The sequence below is a fragment of the Bacillus rossius genome, chromosome 8 (genome assembly GCF_032445375.1).
Source record: "Bacillus rossius redtenbacheri isolate Brsri chromosome 8, Brsri_v3, whole genome shotgun sequence".
Taxonomy (NCBI): domain Eukaryota; kingdom Metazoa; phylum Arthropoda; class Insecta; order Phasmatodea; family Bacillidae; genus Bacillus; species Bacillus rossius.
In genome coordinates this window covers 60,145,313-60,172,249 of record NC_086336.1, presented here as the reverse complement: position 1 = coordinate 60,172,249, position 26,937 = coordinate 60,145,313, and the positions used below count along the sequence as shown (strand labels likewise).

Sequence of the window (26,937 nt, the reverse complement as noted above, 5' to 3'; positions counted from 1 at the left end):
GTACACATCAAACCACAGTAACGAGCAAACTCATTTGATCTTACGTTGTACATGTTGCAAATAAACTTATAATATGTCGCTCGGACGCGATATTTTAACGTACAATTCCTTAAAATAGTGCCGAGCTGATTAAAAAAATAGTCTTTTACAAAAAACCACAATTCTGGATGCGAATCACACACAATAACTTGCTGCGCCCACCGCTAGAATTCGCTGCCTGAATCGTAAACGTCGGTTGCTACGGGTCGTTACCACAACGCCGAAATACCATAACGCCGAATGTCAAAATTGACCACAACGCCGACCGCTAGAAAACTGCTGTGTACCACAACGCCGAAATAACAACTGAATGAATTTGTGTGTGTTTCTTAAATATACCTTAACGCCGAAATACCACAATCAAACCTAACCTTACCTAACCTAACCTAACCTAACCTAGCGTAATATAACCTAACCTAACTTAACCTAGCCTATTCTAGTCTAGCCTAGCCTAACCTATCCTAACCTAACGTAGTCTAACCTAACCTAGTCTAACCTAACCTAGTCTAACCTAAACTAGTCTAACCTAACCTAACCTTTGTGGCAGTCCTGCAATGAAATGTTTCGGCGTTGTGGTACACATAAGTTTTCTAGATGTCGGCGTTGTGGTCAATTTGGCATTTCGGCGTTGTGGGGCGTCCCCGGTTGCCACCAGCAATAATAAGTAGCACGAAACAGTCGTATATATTATACTATTATAAACGGCTCCGACAAAACCCCGGGTTTTAAACCATAATTTTTACAAAGAATTCTTTTAAAACACCGCCTATGTTTTTTTTTTTAATTCATTAAACAGTTAATAGTAAAAAGTTTCCACACAGGTTAAAAGATAACTATACTTCTATTAACCTGGATCATTATAAAACACATATTAAAACACTAGGTATATGTTTGTTTTTCAAACGATTGAAATCAGTCTATACTTTCTACAACAAAATTTTAACATTATTGAGCTGATTAAACATGATTATATAAAATTATTATATTATAATGTTATTAAAAAGTAAAAAAAATATTCCAAGGATAAGATTTTATCCATGCACCTTGAGGTAACCAAGCACGAACTCTACCACGGTGCTATTTAAAAAATAAAAAAAAAGGTGGGTGGCACTCTGGCAAGTTTTGATAGTCGCCAGTGTGCCAAACATCTCCCCCTCCCTTCCCCTCCTCGCGCACTGTTACTGTAAACAGTTGTTTTCATGAAAATGTACGAATTTTTTACATGAATTTTGATACATTCTATAAATATATATATATATATATATATACACATATATATATACGCACATATATATCTGTATATATATATATGACATTTTCCATTATTTTTTCTGTTCCATTTAAAAAATATTTACAGTGTACCTTGGCTTTTTTTTTCCTTTTTTTTTTGTTTTGTTTTGTCGTCTCAGGATTGCGATTTTGAACTCTCAGGGCTCTAGCACAAAGCGCAACAGTGGATCGTACAAAATATTGTTCGCAGTAATACTGGGTTCGGGTTATTACCTGGGTATTTATGCTTTTTAGTTGTCCCATTCCTTCCCTGAATAGCTTTCCACTATCAACCGCGCACATGATAAGCATGATTACAACAAAATAAAGTCTAATGGTTGAATACTTAAATATATTTTCCGTGGCTTAAAAAAATTATTAGCTCGAATGAAATATCAAACGAAATATAAAATCATGCGCCAATTTGCGTAGGAAATACGCAGCGTTAGCTTGAAAAACGTATTTAATATATGCAAAAACAACTATTGTGCAAAGTTCTAATATATTTCTCGCAGTATTGCTAACTATTTCTTGGCAACAGGTTTACAAAGGAAGCTTTTGTAAAAGAACATTTTTTTCTGTGTAGCGTCTAACGTAACAAAGCATAAAACACGAGCTTATTTTGTCACCCCAAGGATAATCACAGTTAAAAGTGGATTAGATCAAACTCTTATCAAACATTAAAATGCAAAAGTAGCTTCTTATTGTTTCGAGACAATACAAATTTTAAAAGATTACATAAAAATAAATAGAGAATGAATGTGATTATGTATACACACCAAGTAGTACATAGTTAGTGAGTGTGGAAAATTAAATAAAACACTTGGTTTAGTAAGTTTATAGGTTTGCTTTTGCAAGGTTTTTAAAAAATAATAATTTTAAGAGTCAGTACGATCAAAATAATAACTTACCTATTACAAGGAACGTCTGGTTTAAACGATTTCTTATACAGTAATTCCTGTGCCAAATTGCATTAAAGACAATACTCTGACGAGGATTACGTTCTTTTATAGAACATATCTCATGATATTTTTTGCACAGTTCGTCTTCTTCTATACACGATCGCGTCACAGTGAGATTTCCCCGACATGCTCTGAAAATCCTCCCGGGGGGAAATCTTCAAGGAGATTTTATCAACAAAGGAGAAAAATTTCAAACGCGGTTACCGAATTTCGTGGAACCATCCTGTTGCTGGACTCGAAGAGGCGTGGGATTTTCGATTTCTGAAGTAGTACAGCTTGCAGAAGATCGTCCTGCTTTATTTTTTATTGTGAGTTCGAGAAAGAAAAAGAGTACTTGCGGTTAGTAATGCCTGGTATGTATATATATATATATATATATATAATTCTGGTACCTTCATAAAAAAAACATACCTGGTAAGTACCTGCACCCGAATATCTGCGCATACGAGCACTATTCGGAACCATTTTCAACGATAATCTCTCTCTCTCTCTCTCTCTCTCTCTCTCTCTCTCTCTCTCTCTCTCTCTCTCTCTCTCTCTCTCTCTCTCTCTCTCTCTCTCTCCCGCCTCTTATCATGAACGTCATCCCATTGAGGGATCTGCAAAAATATTCCTGCTCTCGAGGGTGGAGTTCTGCGTTTTCCTTCAGAAGGACGCTGGTCTGGGACTAAAACCTTTGCGAAGGGGACTCGCTCACATCCCCTGGGCTGAAAATACTACCTCCCCCCCCCCTTTTTTTCCTTTTTCCCCCTTACGTTCCTCTTCCTCCTCGTGCCTTGCGTCACTCGAAGCAGATTACTGCCCCGAGCAGGGCCATTGAGCAGCAGAATTAGCGAGCCACTGTCGAAATATTTTTTAAAACCCTGCGGACAAAACGTTAAAGCCGAATATATATGTCATTATCTCTCTCTCTCTCCCTCTCTTTCGCTCCGCCCTTCTCGAGGAGGAAGCAAAGTAGCTTGTCTCGCCCCTCCCGATTGGTCATCGGGGCCTGGCCTCTGCGCAGGACCCCCGCCGACGGAAGAGGAATATGGGAGGTAGAGAGGGGATGACGGACAAAATGTAACGTTAATCCCGCAATTATTGTGGACAACAATGGACGTCTGCTGCGGATCCGTTTCTCGTCGGACGCGACGTCTACAACAGGGGAGTATCGACATGTTTGCGCCGGGCGGATATTCGCGTCAGAATTATACTTCACTCTCCATCCATACCCCATCCCTCCTCAAAAACCCACCCACGCCTTCACAATCTCTCTCCTATCCCCGTTTTCGTGCTTTCTCTCTCTCTCTCTCTCTCTCTCTCTCCCTGAAGGGCTGTCGACAAAATCCTTTCCCTAATTGAGGGCTTTCCATGCTCCGACAAAGAGGTTTCTCTCCCAGAAGTTTGGGCGAGAGAGGGGGTTTAGACCCCGAGGAAAGAGGGGTGGAGTTCGTAGCCGGGTAACGAGGGGTGGAAAGGGTGGTGGGGGTGGGGGGAAAAGCAGGCCTTATGATACTAACAAGGACGTACATGGCAACCAATTAGTGACCCACGAGCATAATCTGGTGTAGTCCCTGCGCGCGCATGCTCTCACCGGTCGCCTGCCTTTGTGCGCTCTTGAAGGGTGCCCCCCCCCCCCACCTTTTTACAACCCTCCCCCCTCTCTCCGTCTCTCTTTCTCCGCAGCTGATATGCACTCGTCAGTTGGAGAACATGGGCGCAGTTACACGGAATTTCGCTTCGTTAATACCCCCCCCCCCCCCCTTCCTTACTGGAGCCAGCGTTAAAACGATACAGGTCGTTTTGTTGCAGGATGGGCGGGGGAAGTTTTCTCGTTAAAGCTTCTGTTTGTAACGTTTCCTTCATCCTCGCCCGCGAAGCTGCGCCTGATAATGTGTGGGGTAAGGGAAGGGGGGGGGGAAACCTTTCATCTGCACACGTCTGTTTAACCTTTGTGCCATTAACGGCGGGGGTTATGGTTCTCCGATTCATATCAGTGCATGAGCTAAAACCCTGGGCAATCAAAGGATGTTCTGTTAACAACCGACACACTTGGAAAAGACACGCAAAAGGTAGAAAGGTAAAGTGTTAAAAAATTTACGGAAAAAACGCTGCACTTTAATTTTTTATTTTTTATTTTATTATAAAATTACAGATATTTGTAAATTTTGTACATATACATGAAAACAACTACATCACTACAAAAACGTGTTCACAGTAATACTGGGTTCGGAAATTTCCCCCCCGGATATTTACTACAGTACCTTCCAATAGTTAAAGTTACTTGTAAACCGTTCCCGAATTGCTTTTTTCAGTAAAAACTCCGCACATAATAAGCATGATACAACAAAATAATGTCACAAAGTTAATTATAATTGAACGAAACATAAATAAAAATGTAAATTTATGTGCCGATTTTAGTAATAAATACTCAGCATTAACTCGAAAAACGTATTTCGTATATTAAAAAAATAACCATATTCATGTGCTGTACACAGTTACAATATCGTTCTTGTAGCATCACAGAAATATTTCTTGGCACCTGGTGTCCAAAGGAATCTTTGGTAAATTTGCTTTAAACATGAATCCACTAGGATAATATGGGCGCATATGAACGAAACGAAAGCCTACAGCATAAACACTCTTCTTACTTCCACTTCCCTGTTCACCCGGTTTTGCTGCAAATTGCAGAAAGTACGCGCGATTTTGTGACCAGAAATGTAATTGAAAAGGTAATTTGCGTATATTTATCACGCTTGCCATTTTTTTGAAGGATTTTATGTCACATTTTGGTCCGAATTTCGTTTAATAAGCTTATTTGCAACATGAGAACACATGTATTTGCTCGTTACCGATGTTAGATGTTTACTCTTTGCTGGCTAGTACTGAAAGACTGGCTCATGGTTTTTTTTTTGTGATCAACACCATACACGTAGCTTTAGGCATTTGTCGAAGTCAAAAGTTGCTGCCGAGTTTATCTAATATGTAGAGACTTGTAAAATTCGCGGATTCATTTCGCGATAGGATAGAGTCCAAATACTTTTGACATTATTTTGCTTCATTGATTGGGCCACAGTTTATCTGAAGGATTCTGGGCTCAATGAAAAAAAATTTTAACAGAAGAATTAGCGAATCACGATCATTCCAGTCAACAGGTGTTACGAGTCGGTAACCAATCAGCAGATGTAATTTGCAAGAGTGCATAGAGGATCATGGAGTCTATCCTTTAGGGATTTGAAATCGCGAATTTTACAGGTCTCTTCTATTACGTCATCTGCGAATGCTCACGTCAAAAAATTAGCAATTTATTTTCCTGTGTTTAGCGTGCTGGAGCCAACAAATACGTAAATATGGTAATAATTATGTATTTATGTATTATTGGTCGTTACAACAATTAGGATAAATAATTTTACACATTTTTTATCGCTCAAATATTATACATCCACGTTGCTATGCGTTTTTGTTTCCAGTATCTTTGAAGCACCTATACGGCTTCTGGGGGACCTGGGCTGAAAATACAGATCAAGTTTTCCCAACTCAGACAAGGCAAATACGTACTGGGATGTTTCCTGACAAAAAGTCATCGCCGGTTATTTCTGATGACCTTCACTGTTGACGAGGCTTAAAGCTCAATTTAAAACAAAAATAATAATCACACGTGCATCGACATATTTTTAATAGAGATATCACGCTTTTTTTTTCAGGCAAGCTGCCTACCAATTTACCAGCATGCCGTAAAACAAGTCTGTTTTAGTAAAATTCCCGAAGAATTTCGGAAGATGGTCGCATCTACTTCATCCCCTTAGCGCCCAAATTCCCGTGGCTTGCCCCGTGCATATTCATAGCGACCCCCCTTCCCCTTCTACATATAGAAACAAACCCTTAGGGGCCTATGGTCGGCGAAGGGCGGCATTTAGGTTCGGGGTTTGAAAGGGGGTGAGAGGGGGGAGGGGGTGGAAGGCCGTAATTCTATCGCTGCCTCTCGTCTCGTGATTAATAACCCACCTGCCATTGGAGGAGGCTAAGCATTATTATTAGGATGACGTGAATGGTGAAGTAGAACAATGTGGCTAATGAGGCAACCTGAGGAACACCCCCTCTCCCTCCCTTTTGTCAACCTTCTCATTCTCTAGGCAGGTAACGGCCAGTGGTTTGAATGAACTGGGAGAGGGGGGGGGGGACGTCGGATAAAGGGGTTGTCAAGCGATTTACGCAATTAAACATGTAAGTGACTCCGAATTTTGTTTTGTAAATGGAACAGAAATATTCGTGTAAAATTACATATATTTGTACAATTACAAAAAAAAAAAATAACCTGTCACTACAAAATAGTGTTCGCAGTAATACTGGGTTCTTATTCTTACCCGGGCATTTATGCTTTGTGTCGGCCCAGTACATCTATTAGTTAAAGTTATTTTTAAACGGTATCCTGAATAGCTTTACGGTATCAACTGCGCACACGACAAGCACGATAAAACAAAATTAAGTCAAGTTGTCGAGTGTTCGATTATCTTTTCGACGGTTTAAATTTTTTTTTTGATTGAATGAAATATCATAATCAATGTATACAATTATGCGCCAATTTTCTTAAGAAATTATCACCGGCAGTAATCTTAGAAAAATAATCTCTGCACCTCACATCATCTGCCTTCAAAACGAACTACGAATTGGCCTTTAGGATTTAATGACTAAGCAAAACGAATATTACCTTTCAAGCTATGATCACGATCGGATTGAAAAGAAAATAAACAGCTTTACTTTGAATGGTTCAAAATAATTTAATAAATAATTTTAACTTTATCATTCTTGTTTAATTTCAATTCCTAAGGATATTTCACAGCAGGAGAATTCAGTGTTACTTTTCGTTGTTAATTTTTGCTCCTGGTGTGTTCTACATGTAATCTGCGGTTTGCTAAAGGCCATAAAAATGTTCTTAACTATAATTTTTGTCTGACATATTATATCATTGTAATTTACTGGAAATTAATTTACTGTCATTTTTAATCATAGGTTTTTCTATTTATTTAAATTTTTTCAAATATTTTTCGAGGAATCATATTTTCCAGCAGAATTTTATGAATCGTTCCGTCATGCAATACAGCAAATATAGCAAATATGGCTGCTTACCTGTATGGAATGAGTACGCATCTATCAATTTTAAAAATATATCTATTATCTTGCAAATGGCTAACCTGTGCACTAGTTATGACAACTCTACATTTGTTATTAGAAGATCATACATTCTAATGATTCTTGTTGCTGGTGGGGAAGAAATGTTTTAAAGCACATTATTTCTAATAAACTGTGAAAGAGGGTGTCAACCCCAATTTATTCTTTATGAAGTCCCGCCTGGTAATGGAATGGACGCCTCGGCCATAGGCATCATGGACTTCGAATACGCAATGCGTGTAGCCTAGGTACAGGCGCTCAGTAAGCATCGGAAAAAGATTAAACAATCTCCGTACTCAAGACGAAAAATGAAGGCTGCCGGGTTTTTTTTTTACGAAAAGGGATTTATTTTGTTTGATTTAATGAAACGAGAGTCAACAATTACAGCAAAACGTTGAAAATTACGATTGTCAATTGGTTTGATTTCCAGGCGGCGAACTTATTTGCAGAGGGGTTAAATAAATTGGTAGAGCGTTGGGAAAATTGCTTTGAAATGAATGGCGACTATGTGAAAATGTTATTTGAATATGTAGTAAACGGAAACTTACAATAAAACTGTTTTCATGAGTTATTTTTTTTTTAATTACCAAGCGTTATTTACTTTCCGGACACGCCTCGTACAACTAAAAGTCCAAAACAGCTTGAAATATATATATATATATTAAATTTAGGGGTATATTAAAATTGAACTTATCTCTAGTAATATTTTTTTTAAGAAATGCAATTTATTGTTAGTAACCATATTTTGTTAAAAAGTTTTTTTTCACAAGGGAATAAAAATATATAATTAAACTTATTTTGGCATGTGAATTCACCACACTTAGTTTATACACATAGTGCTAGTATTGCAGATTGTCATTTGTTTATATTTTTTTCCAGGCTGTGCTTTCGTAAAGTTCAGTTCGCATCAGGAGGCCCAAGCAGCGATTAATAGTCTGCACGGCAGCCAAACTATGCCGGTAAGTCACTTGATTACAGACATTTGTTAGAGCTAAGAACACTTTGGTGCAACTCTTTATTAGAGCTAAGAAAACTTTGGTGCTACTCTCAATTAGATCTAAGAACACTTTGGTGCAACTCTCTATTAGAGCTAAGAACACATTAACGCAACTCTTTATTAGAGCTAAGAACACTTTGGTGCAACTCTCTATTAGAGCTAAGAACACTTTAGCGCAACTCTCTATTAGAGCTAAGAACACTTTGGTGCAACTCTCTATTAGAGCTAAGAACATTTTGGTGCAACTAATTATTCAAAAAGATGTGTTTTTTTTATTCTTGACCCGAAATTATGAAACTAATACAATGAGCAATTTACAAAAAAAAATTGCTGCTTTTTAAACATCGTAGTAGGTCCAATAAGTAAGTTAAAATCAGTTAATTAATTTTTTTTGCTATTTAAAAAGTACTGTCTTTCGTGATCAAAAAGAACTGTCGGATTTAATAACTTTTATAAAAATAACCATTGTGATAACTTAAAGTCAAATATAAAATATTTCCATATTTGACTAACCTGAAAGCAGGTATTGTCATACCAGTTTTTGATAATATTTTCTCATTAACTGAGCCATTAGTGTTATTCAGCTAAATCATTCAACTGCTTTGTATTAATGTGACATCTTTTTAAATCAGTGTGGGACAGGTAAAGTTCATGTTTAAAAAAAACGATAGTCAAGAGTCGATAACAGGATGTTTAGACTTGCTGGATTGTACCTTATAAAACCATAAGCGTCCGCACTGTAAATTTTTTTTGTAAACGGCACAGAATTATTAGTGTAAAATTACAGATATTTTTAAATTTGTTTGTAAATTTACATGAAAACAACTGTATCACTACAAAATAGTGTTCGCAGCAATACTTGGTTCGTATTCTTACCCAGACGTTTATGATTTGTGTTTTCCCAGTACCTCCAGTTTTTTTTAGTTATTTGTAAACCACTCCCTAAATAACGTTTCAGTATCAACTGCGCACATTAATAAGCATAATAGAACAAAATAAAGTCCAAAGATTGAATATTCGATTGTCTATTCTGTGGTTTTTTTTTAAAAAAAAAAATATGTCTGGATGAAATATCAATTAAAATTTAAAGTTATGCGCCAATTTTCGTAATCAATACGCAGTATTGTCTCTTAAAGCGTATTTCATAAATAAAAAAATAACCGTTTCCATGTGTTGTACAAATTTACAATAAATTTTCTTTATAGTATTACAGTATATTTCTTGGCAATTGGTTTCTAAAAGGAATTTTTGAATTGAAAACTTCTATAGGAAGGTTTGGATAGGGAGTAAATTCATGTAAGTCATCATCGACATGGTCACGTGACGTGTTAATTTTTTTGTATTTCAAGGATAAAACTTAATTTATTCTATTTTCAAAGGTACAAGTTTTAAATTTTATCTTTATTTTCCAAGGAAATTTTAACGTTATTGTGTGGTACATATTGCGAGTTTTGTATATTTTTTAGTAGGTAGTTAAGTTGAAGTTTATTCTTTTGTTTATTTATTTACGATGTAAATTTCTTAAAATGTCAGGTTATTTATTTATTATAAATAATGTTGATTATTTGTAGATTTTAGTTGATAATTTTTTTATTATTTCAATGAAAAAAACTTCAATTCTTCTAGTTTTAAAGTTATTATTGGTAGGGGCAAAACTTATGAGTTCGCGTCACCAACATGCTAGTGATATAATACCAAAATCATTTTCTTACGTACATTTGACGTGTAAATGATGTCATATTACACATTTAAAAACAATGTTTTAAGTTTTCATTTCTGTCGACAGTCCCCATGACGCTTTTTCGTTTTTTTTTTCTGTAGACGTACACAAAAAAAAATCCGTGTGCAATAGCTAATCCAATAGTAAACAATACTTTCATTTTATGAACAACCCTCCAAACAACTGAAGGGGAAATAAATTGGCCCTGTAGGGGTTTGAATATTCATGAGTAGCAGGTCCGTCGCCGAATTGTTCGAAGTCACTTTATAGTCTTTGGGGTCTTCGGGCATTTCTGCTGGAGACTCCACAGGCCGCAACGAGATGCAGTTAAAACACAAGACACAGAAGTGTGTCTTCCGTTTGAATACAATGACGAATAAGTTTTTCCTCTGAAGCAAATAAGCCCTGACCGCCCGAAAACGCAAACAACGCTCAATTCCTACCGAAGCCAAATATTTAACACGTGATATATTTCTCCTTCGCTTAAAAAAAAACCGATGTTATATAGCATTAATTGTGTCTAAGTAATGCATTTTAGCAAAACAAAAGTTTTTTTTTCAATTCTTATGAAAGTTTAATACAAGTATTCGCAAATATACTGCGGTACAGGTAGGTTATACTGAACAATTGGAAATCACGTCTGACAATATATGTTCACAACTTGGCAAAATTTAGCCGGTCTTTACATCCATGCCAATTGACAACCGCTTAGTAAAGGACAAGTTATTTCATTTTTTAACATATTGCTGTTTAAAATAAAACACTACGGAAAAAAATATATATTCATATTAGTACGAATGCAATAAATTTCAGTAAGTTATGAGTGTTTTATTTTTCACAGACATTTAAAAAAAATCAATTTTAATTCATACCATTTTAGTTATATCCCGTTACTAAATTTAAAGAAAATCTCATGGAAGCCAGAATAACGTGATACAAAGCTATAAAATAACATTGTGAAGACTGACTTTTGAAGAAAATCGCCGCATGGTGCGAAGTACCCGCTGGATTTTGTGATGAAATAAAAAAAATGACTGCCTACTTTGTAGACCTCTGCCGGCTATCTTGCACAGACGGTGTGTGGTTTATCACTTCCCCGCCAGACTTCGCCGCCTGTGTCCACATGCCCACGATCAGCTCATTCACTGCAGGTCTTTGGGTTTTTGAGGGTATCTCCCACCCAACAAAGTGAAAAGCAGACGTCGTCTACTCAAACATTTTTTTTATTCCATCCCTCCCCTACGTGAGCATCCTTCTGTATTTCTCCTCCCGGGGCGTAAAATAACAAGAAACCTCTCAGGGGTGTAAAGTAACACCGAGGTCTTCCGACGATGGAAGATTCCTGTTCTCAAGGGTTATAAGGGCTGTAAACGCACACCTTCCTTCCCCCTTCCCCTCTTTCGTCTTCAATGCGAGGTTAGCCAATAGAAGAGAAGCCTCTGAAAACTACTCCCACTTTTTTTTTGTTACGACGTCAAAGTATGGATGCATAGTCCTCGGCACGTGTGGCGTATTTTGGAAGCTATCTTGATTTATATAACGTTAAGTGTAAGAAATTTCCGGTAATTTTTCCGAATAATATTGTTGGAAAAATTACCATTCAATTAATTTGACAGTTTCCAATGCAAATAATCGTGGGGAAATGCATCATTCAGTTGCATATGTTCTTCCATTAAATGTTCAACGTTATCACAATTTTTTTTAAGTGATAAATTTTTGCACATTTATCGAAAAGAGTTAGGTGATAGAAGTTAACTGAGAAATGACAAAAATATGATGTAAAATTGACTATGAGAACTGAATATAAATATTACTTAGTAGATTTATATTCAATGCTTCATTTAATTGTTTGATTTTTTGTTGTTATTTTCTTTGTTATGTGCATAGTGAACTTCAACGTCACACACAACGGTAGCAAATTTATTGCATTAACATAAATTTTAATGAATGTATTAACCACACCATTCACGTCTTTAATATTGTAAATATAATAATATAAAAGTTTTCTGCGGCTCAAAGGTCAAAACCGGAGGTACAAGCTTCGATTCTTCGCTAAGGCGGGTATCTCTTAGGGGTTTAAAAAATATTTAAGGACAGACTGGAATAAATTATGACAACTGGGTCATTAGATACGGTGAGATACGACGGAATGAGGAATTAGCGTTTACGGAGAAACTCTACCGGCTTGCAGCAACGTCCGTAACGTTTCCCACTTGAGTAAAATAGTCGTCGTGTGGTGGGGGTTAAGTTTCTGGAATTTTTTTAATGCTTGGGTTTACCCTGATATGACGAAAATTACAAGTGTATCTATATAGGCCCTATATATAAAAAAAAAGAATATTGGAATGTATGTAATTTATAAACTCCGACATAGTTTGGGCGATCGCCATAAAAGTTGGCACACCGAAGTGTTTTTTTTTTTTTCGTGGAGAACGTTCTCGTGCTATCCAATTTTTTGTAACTTGCCGCTAGACGACGCTGCAGCGCATCAACCGATCGCCATGGAAATTGGTATACATAGATATTTGAACACGGAGTATTATTTTCGCGATATCCAGTTTGCTATAACACGCCACTAGATGGCACTGAAGCGCATAAACTACACCGTGGCAACCGATCGCCATGGGTAAACAGAAAGTCATAGGTCGTAGGCATACAAACAGCAATTTTGTGTCATTTTCTCTACGTCCACCATATAGCGCATACAGCGCTATCCCATTCAGCTTTAACTCGCGGACAATATATCATCAACATGTGTTCAGCCCGGGCAACGTCGGGTACTGCAGCTAGTAGTTAGTAAAAATTTATAGGAAAACTTACAAGCGTGGGCGTAAATTTCCACGGGAGTTAGGGTGTCCGCTTACGCTCGCGACATCGTTGACGGCGAAACGGGGTTGATAGACGTAAACGTCAGAACTACGTTTAATGGGAAAACCTTCTGTATATTAAAAAAAAAATTCTGTTTTCATGAATATTGACCATCGTATGGGCAGTGTACAACGTGCGTGGCCCAACAAAACCCCATGTTTCAGAGGGAGTGCGGGATCCATCGGGCGGCGAGGAGATGTGCAAAGATGGCCGATGTGCGAATCCCGCGCACTGTCCACAGATGACTTGTGTCGGTTAAAACCCGCGCGAACAACTCTCGGGCAGCGCCCCCCCCCCCCCCCCAGCCACACACACACACACACACACACACCTTTTCCCCCCTGAGGAATTTCCCCGGTACCCTCTTACCAATCTTACAATTTAGGTTCCTGCACACAAGTGATGCGTAGGGACCGGAAAAATTCGCGGATTCAATGACCTCTAGGATAGCCTCCATTATCCTCTGCACTTCTCAAGTCAACACCCGTGTTCATTGGCTACTAAATTGTGAGTCGTCTCCACTGGGTAGCTTGTGATTCGACGCTTCTTTGGTCGATAGTCTCGCATTGGCCCAGAGAGCTCCAGTTAAACCTTAGAGCCAATAGCAGAACCAGCAGAATCATACACATGTTTGAATTTCAGCCTATGACGAAATGAATCCGCGAATTTTTCCGGTCTCTAGCTGATGCGATACATACAGGTAACGTTTATAGTAATGGCCACCGTAACGTTTACACATTTCAGATTTTTTTAGTTTTAATTTTGGATTTTGGGAAGTTGTGTAGGGGAGGACGGGGCAAGTTGGCGATGTTAAGAGTTCACCATTTTTTATAATTTTAATTTTGGAAATACGATTTCCTTCTTTCCAGACACTATTAGAATAGTCTTTTGTCGTGGTGTAACTACATGAAAAAAATCTATATTTAAATATTATCTCAAAAATTCTGCCCTTTTAAAAATATAATGCAAATGTGCCATCTTGCCCCGTTACCGGGGCAAGATGACTTTGACTACGGGGTAAGATGACATTTTTGACACAAGTTTAAACATATTTATTCTTAGAATGCAAACTACTGTAAACTAACTAATTTAACATTGTTACATGCGTTTTTTCATATAAGGCATGTTATTAAAGGCTTGGTTTGTTGAAAATTACAATTAATAGTTAACTTACATAACTAATTCAGAGTTGGTGTTTTATAAACAATAATCGCACACAAATTTTCCTCCTTCAAAGTTCGAGCAGTCCTCGTGCCACCATGTGTGGCATTTGCAACACTCGATCCAGTCTTCTGATGGAGGATTGACATAAATCTCATCACACACGGGACACTGCACTTCGGATATTTGAGCTGAAGTCATGCCTGTCGAAAGTTGGAGCTTCTTGGATTTTTCTCGAGAATCGAGCTTCAGTTTCTTAGTAACAGTTCCTTTTTTGGCTTCTCTAGACTCTTGTCTTTGTTGCTTCAAACGTTCTTGTTCTATCCTCTGAGCTCTCCTCTGAACCAGAATCGCTTTCATGGGTGAGCTTGTGATGACACTTGCATTTTGCTTATGAGATTATAAAGCTCAGAAAATCAAACAAAAGTTATAAAAGAGTTGTATGTGGATACCACAAAAACCGTATAAAGCATTTGGGGCAAGATGACGAGTCGTCATCTTGCCCCAGTCAACTTGCCCCGATCAGAAATGTTATTAGTATTGGATTTTTTCGCTAGGAAAAAAAATAAAAGGTTAACAATATATAGTGGTTAAGAAAAGTATATAGTCTAAGGTAATAACGTGTGACATTGAATATCCAAATATCTTACCTGTTTGTCCATGAGATATTACTTCGAAGTTCTTGAAAATTACAATACGTCAGACCAAATGTACGAACATCATCTAACAAACAACTAAATGGTGGCAGCGGCTTCACTGTGCGATTCTTTAGTGCCCACCAGTGTGGAGCGCTAGTAGTGTCTGTTAGGTGGTGCTATCTAGTGCCATGACGTGGAAATAAGTCATTCGTCATCTTGCCCCGCTCGTCAACTTGCCCCGTCCTCCCCTACATTGCACTGAGTAATAGGGTGAGGGAGGGGATCAGACAAAAATATCCCCCCCCCTAGGGAATTTAGTCCCTGGGGTTCCCGAACAGAAAGACGAGAACAACCGCGCACCTGGCGGCGCCGGTGAGAACTACCCGACCCGCTGCGGGGTGGAGCAGGGGAGGAGAGTGCCACAGGGCCAGGATGGGGGTGGGAGGAAGGTGGGGGGAAAAGGACGTAACTCCCCCAGCACTAATGACTGGATCAACATTCATCTGCATAGCCGCTCCCTGCCGTGCGCAAACTAGGTTCCGCTTGAAATAACAGCACAACACGAGTTCCTAGCCCCCGCGTACACCTGCACCAGTCCACCACCCCCACCTCCCCTCATCAACAAGCCCCGGGCGGCCCAGGGGCGCAAGGGGAAACGATTACCATAGAATAACATTACGGGTCGATTACCTTATGTAAAGTGGGCTTTGAATTTTCTGCAGAGACGGACAGGCATTTCTCCGCCGGGTAAGGGGGGGGGGGGGGTGAGAGAGACTCCTAAAGTTTTCCCACGTCCGTTCTGAAACCCGAGAAACTCTTTTCTCAGTTCATCTTCCCCCCCCCCCCCCACCTCCCCCAACAGAAAATACAGAACAACCGGAAGTTTTTTGCTTCACTGTTAGGGAAAAAAAATAAAGGAAAATAATGAAAGACGTACTTGAGATAATTGGAAAACCCATATCCTCAATGTGCTGATTTTGTCCACCGTGTATAAGTGGACGTTTGAGGGATGAAGGATTTTAATTTAAGTCATGTGCATGTAGTCTTTATTCAATATAGGTAGGGGCATGCTGATTTCGCGAAAAGATTTCGGGACTAGATGAAAGTCAAAACACTGTAGCATCGTCTGTGTTTCGTGATTGGGCGAGTTTCTTCCAGGTACATATCGACTGTAACACCAATCACAGTGATTCAGTGCGGAAGTAAACGCGTCCTCAGTGGCTCGGTCAAATAAGGCAACGACTTCTCTCGCAGACGGCCGCCAATCACAAGGAAGAAACCACAGGCGCGGGTATACCTTGTTGCAGTCCAATAAGTGTTCAGATCTTTTCGCGAAATCTGCATGCCCCTAAATATAGGTTACAAAAGAGTGTCTAAGAATTGGTTTTTATATATCCTTTCAAGTACGCCTCTTGAACTGAGAGGTGTGATGAACAAATATGTTGGTGAAGAAGAGATGTTGGCACTATCACGTAAACGAGTTGATTTACGACTGTTTTTTTTTCGAACCCAAGGAATTATTTGCGAATGATTGGTTGAACGAAAACAGATTAAGTTCATTATGAAACACTTTATTTTTGTTTTCGCACTTTTCGCGTGAAGCGGACACGTTGTTGTCAGAAATGCGGATAAAAATAAAGGTTGTGAAGAAAAAAAATAACCGAAAATCATTTAGAAAGGTTTATCAGTGAGACTAGAACCTCTGCAGGGTGGGCTGCAAAATTATATTGACATCATTGCTGTGACAGGCCTCGTACTGTGGAAGCACCCTACCTCCAGTTTTGGTTTCGATAGTTAGATATTAAGTTTTGGCGTTGTTGAGTAGCTTAAATTATACTTTATTAAAAGCACTCCCCAAAGGTTAGTATGCGGCCTGGGCATTGACTGAACCATTGAATATATATATATATATATATATATATATATATATAATGTATAAGTATATTCAATGACTGAATCTTATTGCGTAGCTGATGTGCCTGTGTCATATGGACCACTCTCGGTCTGCTCAGTATGCGGGGATGGGGCGAAATATCCATAGATCTGTTACAATACCTAACTCTGTGCAAATATGTTAGCTGTTGAAAACCTTTTTTATATTCGTAAGTATGTAATGTGGTTAGTTAGTAAGTTACTGCTAAGTTACTTAAGTCCACCTGTGATCCTCCTTGTGGGTACACCACTGCCCCTCCTCATGTGTACGCCACTGCCACGTTTAATTGGTGCGCCCCTACCGCGCCCCAAATAAAAACTACTATATCTAAGTGGAACCATCTTATGAAACAAAAAAATATATGTTTACATTAAGAACTAGCTAGTTCCCGGCATGCGTTGCTATGCCTCTTTCATTTTTTTTTTGTATCTTGTTCTCTATCTCTCTTTAATATTACTTTTTTTTTCTCTATATTAAAAAAAAAATCTATATATCCCTTACTCTACTCTATCCATATATCTATTTATATCCATATCTCTACAAATCACTCTATCTCTCTTTTTTAAATCTTATATGTATCTATGTTTCTATCTATATCTCAGTCTATCTCCCTATCCATATCTCTCAACATCTCTCTATGTAAATATATCTGTATATCTCCCTCTATCTACCTCTCTAAACATATATATTCCTCTTTCTATAACTCTATATTGTTACCTATAATTTTACCTAACACAGGTACGAAATAGTTACATGAAAACACGCGCGTATTCGAATGCAACGTTGTTTCAAAATTTCAGAAAAATGAGTGAAGAACTTTCAGAGGTTTCAGATTTTGAACGAACATTTTTTTTTATTGGTGTAGATGGCGGGTTTTGAAAACAGCTATGTTAACGGCCACACTCGACTGTTGTAGGCAACGAATAATGATTCAAATATAATTTTACAATTGTAACGAACATGGCAACAAGAGTCTCATGTATGTTACTTTACTTTAAGACTCGCACGGACTAGTGAAGGGTGAAAAACAACGTTAATAAGCAAAAATTTATAAAAAATTGGTTGTCTGTAAAGTCGGTATACGGACGATGGTTTAACGTGACAACGTCATAACAAAACATTGATGAAATGATCGCATACTTTTATGAATAAAATTGAATAATTTTTATTGAATTATCACTATTTTGTATGGATACAAAGAAGGAGTGAAATGAAATCTACAATTTAATTGATAAATTTACTTTTATTTTCACTCATTAATTCAAATATGTTTATTACTTTAACCATAACTTTTATACATGTTTGCTATTTAACTTCTTCCAATCTGTGTTATTCTGTTGATAGGACGATGATAGTAAAAGTAGGAAACGAATGGGAGTGTGTCAGGTTTAATGTGCCTCGAAAAAGTCAAATCGATGGTTGTTCCAATCGAGTGGAAGAGAGATAGATGCTGCGCAAGCGTACAATGAGCGTAACGGGACACAGCATAACGGGAAAATGTGCGTTACGGGACACTTTATGGTGCGTGCAGCCGGCGTTTATCGATTTATTAGACGTTGTCACGTCAAAAATATTTCACTCAGGTCGTGTTAGCGTGACAACTCAATGGAAGTGCCTTGCCAACAACTGGACGTGGCTGGCTAATCAACTGTCATATGGAGATGCCCTGAATAAACATTTCAAGTCATGCAAAGGACTCGCTTTACCTTCTAAGAAGACTGTAGACATCGAGAAAGGGTTGTAATTAACTTTTTTTTGACGTGGCAACGTCTAATAAATCGATGAACGCCGGCTGCACGCACGAAAAAGTGTCCCGTAACGCACATTGTTCCACTACGGATGTGTCCCGTTACGCTCATCGTACGCATGCGCCGTATCGCTCTTCCACTCGATTGGAACAACAATCGATTTGACTTTTCAATCATGTTTTCGTCGTTCGAATTATTAATATTATATAATTTAACGATCGTCCACCGATTTTCAGCACAATCGGTACGGTTATTTAAAAGTAATGTTGAATTTTCAAATACGTTTTACAGTTACACATAATTCAAATTCACCCGGGATCTTTTGCACGATGTTTTAAAAAATATTGTAACACATTATAATTAAGTTTGGTGTATTTGGGATGCGTATTTGTTATAAAATCGAAATAATATTATTCCCCTACGGTGCTGCTATCTACGGTGACGGACGCGAACTGAACGAATCGTGCTCTCTATCAGCTGCCGCGGGAACCAGGCACTCGTTAATACATATTTTCCTTTGTTTATCGCGATGGGCGTTGTTATTAATGAATTATAAATAAAATTTCGTGCCCGGGGCCACAATTACATATAATTTTGAGCACTGGAAGTCGTAAAAGCATAAAATATTCTCGACGAATTTTAATCTGTGGTTTTGATTGCTTATTACAACAATTTCGGCAATAAAGATTAATTATCCTTAAATTTTAAAAATCTGATTACTAGTATAATTTCAAGTATTTATTCTTTTATGATAGTAGCATCTGTCGGCGAGTGCAGTAATAATAGGTTATGTTAGATATTTGATTACATTTTATTTATATGAAAACTTGTTCATAATTATATTTAAACGAAAAGTTAATGTGGTTTTCATTGCTTATTACAACAACAATTTCTGTAATAAAGGTTAATTATTCTTGCATTTTAAAAATCTGATTACTAGTATAATTTCAAGTATTTATTCTTTTATTATTAAAATAAAAATGATTCAATTTTATTCATAAAAGTATGCAATCATTTCATCAATGTTTTGTTAAGACGTTGTCACGTTAAACTATCGTCCGTAAACCGACTTTACAGACAACCAATTTTTTTTTACTTAAGGTTATACAATAAATGTTATCGTAATTCAGAGACATTTGTTAACTTGAAAATCGGATCCGGACAGCTGCCTGAATAGTTTCACAAATTTAATATATTTACCAATTTTTTTTTTCATCATCAATTCTGATTACAGCTGGAATATCATTTATTAAATATTAAAGAGAAGTTGAGATAAACTACTACTTTGCGGAACACCTTGAAATTGCATTTGCAAATTTAACTGAAAAGCGTCTATTTGTAAGATAATTAAAACATACATACCACGCATTGCTTGGCGAGGCCTAAAATTGATAATTTTTTATTCATAAGATTATGTTGGAAAGTATCAAATGCTTTGCTCATGATGAAATAATTAGAATATTTTATTTACATCTGTATTCATACTGGTACACACACATAAAAAAAACGTTTATTAAAGACGATCTTCCTGATTGAAAACTATGTGGTTTTACAGAAATAATATTTTTAGGAATAAAGATAATGTACCTATAAATATTAAAACTTCTAAAATATTACATAACAAAGGTTATTGACTAAAATTAAAAATTTTACTTCAAGAAAATATATACCGATAAATGGTTGAACATAGGTATACAACCACTCACTGACACACGCTTAATTCAAATATATTATGTACAAAAGCAAAAATAAATGTTTATTTGAACTATTTTTATAACATGGAGGAATGATAATGCTACAGTTACTTAAAACTAAAACGCTACAAAACTAAAAAAAATATATATATTTGCAAAACTCCGTTCCCCCGGAGAAACCCCCGGAATGGCCACCGCATGGGGAGCCCAAGAAAAGAAACGGGCTCCCCATTTGGAAGCCACCTGGAAGGTTTTTTTCTGTTCCACCCACCGTTTCTTTGGTAGCCTGACTTGTTACAAGGGATTGTATTCCTACCAGAGAAAATGCCACCATTTTGTCTGGGCAATCCGCCTTGGAGGAGCCGGGGCGCGAACCCGGGTCCTACAAGTCACAAGGCAGGCGCTCTACCCCAGAACCAGAGTGGTAGAGCAGATACTATAAGTCTTCTTAACACTTACGTGATGTTATTCCTCGAGTTTACTGTAGTTTCGTCAGTAACATCTAACCTCGGTAACGAACAAATATATGTGTTCTTATGTTGTTCGTTCAGCATGAATTATGTAATTTCATAACAGTGAAATATAATTTGAAAACTGGACTGGTAATTTTTTAGTTGATTTCCTGCAAACAAACTTACAGTCCCGCTGTACAGTAACCATATAGAAATGTAAACTAGTAAAAAATTGGTTGTCTGGAAAGTCGGTTTACGGACGATAGTTTAACGTGACAACGTCATAACAAAACATTGATGAAATGATTGGTCCAGAAGAAAATGAAATATATTCGGCCTGATACCGTAATAGGTTTTTGCAACCAAAACATTTAGGCATTAAAAATATTATATTCTTTGAGGAAGAAATTTTTCTATCTTTTGTATGATAAAATATACCTCTGCATACTTTTATGAATAAAATTGAATCATTTTTATTGAATTATCACTATTGTGTATGGATACAAAGAAGGAGTGAAATGAAATCTACAATTTAATTAATAAATTTACTTTTATTTGCATTCATTAACTCAAATATATTTATTAATTTTGAAGTGTCGTGCGTGCCGTATTTATTTTTACAAGTACAAAAAAAATTTCAGCCGCCGGGATTTGATCCGTCAACCTATCGATTGATAGTCAGCGATGCTATATAAGCCTTTCCGTGTCTGCGTTAAGCGAAAGACAGACGTACAAACTCTCTGGTTTATCATATAATTGTAATGATTTGATCTTGGGTAATAAACGTGTTCAAAATTTAGTAATAAATTAATTATTAATTATAATTTCTTCGCATTTCTTAAATCACTCGTAATAATAATCAGTAAACCTTCCGTGTTTTTTTTTATTTCCAATTTGTATAGTTGTTAGTGATTGATTTACCAGTAGCAATTTTCACCGTTTCCAACTTTAAAGTGCAATCAGTCTGGGATGGACGAAATACAGAACGGATTGATAAATGTACAAATTAAAAAAAGCTGGCTGTATTTCAAGTAGCTCCATATTTTACGTACCTTGCTTCGAGGAGAAGAAAAAAAAAGTAGTTGAAACAAAAGCGCAGGGAAGAAAGGAAAAGAAAAAACTTGTTCCCTGTAATTTGTTTGACTTTGAATCTCGACTGCTGATAACTGTTACCGGAGCCCAAAATTTACGGCTTTACGGAGTTCGGTTTCAAGATAGAGTGGAATTAAGATTTGTGTGGCCTTTTTTTTTTATTCCCTTTCCCCCCTGCCTCTACCTCATTCGAGCGTTCTGCTTCTTTCGTCTGCTTCCTGTCCTCTTTCGTCGCTTCCCGACGCTCGTATGTCAAAGTCCTTTCCAAACTTCGAAAGGACAGTTTGTGCTGAAAGGGCGAATCGGAACAACGCATAAAAACTTGGCTGTTATCTATCTAAGTCGGCCGACTCTTGTGTCCACAGCTATGCCCATATATTCTCTCTCTCCCTCTCTCTACCTATCTCTCTCTCTTACACACGCACACGCCAACACACTCACTCTCTCTTTCAATCCCGATGACCAACTGGCGGCGATATAAAGCTTTTGGCAGGAGTGATTCCGTGAGAATGTAAGTCGATGTACGGAAATGTGTCGCAAAGTTGGCGGACCCGCGTCTAGCATCGTAAACCCGTATAAAGTCACATTCGTAAACTTTGGGGGACATTCCAAACGTATTGGTGTGCCCAATGAAACTTTTATGGTAGTGATATTACCCTGGAATATATTTGGTAAACTTAAAATAGTCATAGTAAAAAGTAATCAAAAGATTTAAAATACCTAAAAAAAAAATCTGGCATTTCAATAAGTATAGTAAATATTCTCCTTCCAAATTCGTAAGAGGCTTACAAACACAGCGGTAGAGCGCGCGATTGGTAATCTCAAGAGGCAATGGTTCAAATCTCGTGATGGAAATTTTTTTAAACTTATTTAATTACATTATAATATAAAAATATTATATAATAATGTTGAGTCAGCCCAAAAAACGTTATTTTTTTATAAAGTATTTATAGACTAATTTCAGTCGTTTAAACAAAAACTAATATACAATCATATACTTAATGCTATAATATGTGTTTTAAAATGTTTCACGTTAATATTTTAGTAGTGCCATAGAAGTAATACTTCTAACGAGTGTGGAAACTTTTTAGTATTAACTGTTTAGTGATTTTTTTTACTATATGGGCAGGTTTTAATTAATTTCCTTGTTTAAAATCAGGTCCAAAACCGGGGTTCATTTTTTTTTCAAATCGTTTTCTCAGTAATGGTGGAAAGCAAAGTTTACGATTCACGCAGCATAAATCAAGGTTTTTGAAGGGCGAATATTTTATTATCAGTTTATCACGCTCGACATTATTTCAAAGAATTCTACGTTAACTTTCGTGTCCGTGTTTTGTATTATAAGTTTATTTGCAACATGAAAATAAAATAATTTGCTCATTGCCGAGGTTAGATGTTTGCAGATCTCTGGCGAGTACTGAAATAATCGCTCACTTTTTTTTCATAACTCGGTCTCAGATTTTGTGTGAAGACATAATTCAACAGAGTGTTTATCGATCTTTTCGTTGCTTGCATCACACATTACCAGTTTTGGAAACACAGTTCCATGAACTTTAATCGCGAGACCATTCAAAAATAAATATTTAACAATTTTGGTTGCTGGTACTTGCCTGGTTCAGCAGGTTTTTTGTAATAATTCCTGGTGACGTAACTGGCAAAACATGTAATGGTTGTGCAACAAACAAAAAAAAAATATTAACTATCGCCGTAAAAAAAACGTGAACGAGTCTTTCGATACTCGCCAGTGATGTGTAGGGACCTGAAAAATTCGCGGGTTCATTTCGTGTTATGCTAAAATTCAAATAATTATATCTTAGTGCTGCTTCTGTCATTGGTTCACTGTTAATCTGGAGGACTCAGAGCCAATTAGAGACCCTCACTCATAGAAGTGTCGAATATCAGGCCACCCAGTCGAGACGATTCACAAGTCAGCAGCCAATGAACAGTTGGCATTTGCCCGAGTGTGATATTGGAGTCTATCCTGGAGGTCATTGAACCCGCAAATTTTTCCGGTATCTAGTGATGTGTAAACATCTCAACTCGGTAACGAGCAAATCCATGTGTTCTCATGTTACAAAATACTTTTAATATACGCAAATTGTGTTTTCAACTTCATTTCTTGACGCAAATCATACGTGTTGTTCGCACCCGCATCCTGATTGGCCCGACCGAATATACGGCAATGGCTTCTCTTGCATACGGCCGCCAATCACAAAGGAACAACCGCTAGCGCGGGCATACCTTACCGCAGTCTAATGAGTAGGGACCGGAAAAATTCGCGGGTTCAATGACCTGTAGGATGAACTCCATAGTTATACGTACAGTTGTGAACCAATAACAGAGGCAGCACTGAGGTATAACTATTTGTATCTTAGCCTATCGCGAAATGAATTCGCGAATTCTTCCGGAGCGATCAGATTAATTTGTTTTACACGCGATTTGTTACTTCTTTGTTTTATGGTTTATCATTGGCTCATAATCCTCCACGTAGTGCCGTTCACCTATGAAACGGCTCAAAAGGTAAAAGTTTTCGAATTTCAGCCTATTTCGAAGAAAAAAAAAGAAGAAAAACATGGAAACATTTTCTGATCTCTAATGAATGATCTTTCATAAGTGTCAAGCAAAGTTTGTTTCGTTCATTCAAGTAAAATACATATGTACCAGTTGGACGCCTCTAGAGACGGGTTGTTTGAAGAAAATTAAATGCTTTTCCAGAGAATAGGGATGGAGAAGGGTTATATTTGACGGTAGTGGAATTTCGAGTCATCCTAGTGTACCTGAGGCGGGTAAAACAACCCCACAAGAAAAAATATTCCATTTGTGGAAGTGTGAGTGGATGGAGAGAGACAGAGACAGAGACAGAGAGAGAGAGAGAGAGAGAGAGAGAGAGAGAGAGAGAGAGAGAGAGAGGAGTGCTGGAAGAAAAATGGCGTGGGGTTGGCAACCGAAGTGCATTCCAAGTTGCGAACATGAGGATGTGTCTGGCTGGAGGGTTTTGGTTGGAGTTTCGCGGTAGGTTGGTGTGGAGGGGTTGGGAGTTACAAAGCCTCTTCTCGAATGGCTGTGAAATTAATTCTTAAGCCGACCTCACGCCAGAACTTTCCTCCCAACACGAAATGACCGCATCGCTGCGAAAATTTCCTCGCCATTCTTCTTTGTCAGCGAGTTTTTTTTACGGGAAAGGGAAGGGAAAGGTTGAGAAAAGAGGTGTGTGTGTGTGTGTATATATATATTTTTTTTTTCTGCGTCAGTTCAAGAACTACGAAAGTGTTTGGGGGGGGGGGGGGGGTGGGAGAGGCAAGAAGAAAGATTCTGTGATGGTTGTCGGAGATTCTGTAAGGGAGTGTAGAGTTCGGAATTGTGTTCGGCGTGGAAAGTGGGGAGGGGAGGGGGAAGGCAACACCTAAACATCCCCCAACAGTCCAATAAACCACGCGGTGTTTTCTGGGTTTTTGCCCCCTTCTCTCTCGCGCGCGCGGCCCCCCAGACAAAACCGCGTAAGGAGTTTCGGTGGCGGAAGCCTACCTAACCCCCCTCCCCCTCCCCTTTACGGGGGGGGGGGGGAGAAGGGTGAGATTTCCAGAATTATTGCCCCAAGAGAGGGCGTAGCACGCGCGCCTTCGCAAAGCCCCTCTGGGCGATAACAGGAAATTAATTGGGTGTTGCGTTGCCGCTACTTCCCCCCCCCTTCCCGCCTGTTTTTGAAGGGGGAAAAGGGGAAGTGGGGGTTGTACGGGACGCCGAGAAGGGTGTAATTTCCATGGGAATTATTCATTCTCAGCGTCCCCGGAGATAAGCCAGAGACAAGAGACTTAAAGTCCGCTTGCTCAGCGGAATGCGTGCGCCTGTCCTGGAAGTAACTGCCACCCCCCTCCCCCCCTTTGCCTAGTAGTTCCCCCGATCCACCTCCCTGTCCTACAATCTTCCCTTCTCGCGGTCTCCCCCACTCCGCACCGCTTCCTTATCAAGTTGTAATTAAAGATTCTTTATAACTCCGATGATCCTTTTTTTTTTTTTTTGGCTCGTGAGTGTTTAAGTCAGGCTTTTGCGAATAAGTGGACTTCTCCTTACTAGCATCAGTCTGGAAGCTGTATGTGCTAAATTGTGGCAATCATCCAAAAAAAAAGAAAGTAATACATAAGTATGTAGAAAGCTTATAGATACATAGTATATATATATATATATATATATATATATATATATATATATATATATATATATAAACCTCTGTACTGACGATGGTTTGGGGTTCTAGAGACAACCAAAAGGAACACTAGGTGGAAAATTTACGGAAAACGTTCTGCATGGCTACTGCAAAAGTTTCTCTCTTCCTTTGAAGTCCAACTGAAATCACGTTTATTTCAAGCTGTGAAACGCCAAAAGAGCGAGGAAATATTCGTTGCGTTTATTTCTGCAAGTTGCAGAATGATTTCTCTTTGTGTTTGAAGGGGACAAGACAAGTTTCCCACTTTTAAATTCCATTTTTATGTTGCAATAATTTATTTTCGTGTCAAAACACTCAAAATTTTTCACGGCTCAGTTAAACCTCGTTCATCCCGACTAACTTGGACCAAAGGCAATCCGGACAATCGGAAATACGAATTATCCGGGTAATATGGGTAAAAAGCAAAACAAAATCCTTAAATAAGCAGACTTGCCGTTTATTACGATTAAAAAAAGTTTTGTAACAAAAATACCTTAGCTATATAAATGCCCTATATTTTTTATAATACATTAAAAAAATATAACTTTTCACATCGTTTCTAAACAAAGAATTCGTCCAATTTCTTGTGTTTCGCACACGTATGGCGTTTGAATTAAGCACGGTGACGCAATGCTTAATCATCAATATCTCAGCTGGAGCCATGATGTTTGTCAGCTGTTACGCTTTCTTAAACCCCCAAAAAAATACATTTTATTACCATAATTCTATCACGAGGGCCAGAATTAACGATGTTTTACTGTACTTTTAAGCAGATTTCATGCAAAAAAATTTAAAAAAATCTCAAATGCCAACTAAATAAGCAATACGATACAAAGAAATATTTGGCATCATCACAGATAATATTTTACTACAGCGTAAACTAAGAGAAATCTTGTTTCAAATGTGGATTGATAAAATGGTATTTAGAAAAGGTCTGGTTTATGGAAACGTCGTTAACTGCTTTTAATTTGAAGCTGAAGTAGTTAAAGCAAACACTGAATGTTATTTA

General features: G+C 37.8%; 1 protein-coding gene across 3 annotated transcripts in view; it reads left to right on the top strand.

The window, feature by feature from the left end:
• Positions 1 to 26,937, top strand: part of LOC134535045 (CUGBP Elav-like family member 4) — a 693,633-nt gene that overhangs the window by 587,384 nt on the left and 79,312 nt on the right. For all 3 annotated transcript variants that reach the window (XM_063373883.1, XM_063373882.1, XM_063373881.1), the window contains one exon: positions 8,301 to 8,380. In XM_063373883.1, coding sequence (XP_063229953.1) covers positions 8,301 to 8,380 — 80 coding nt within the window. The remainder of the gene's footprint in view (positions 1 to 8,300; positions 8,381 to 26,937) is intronic.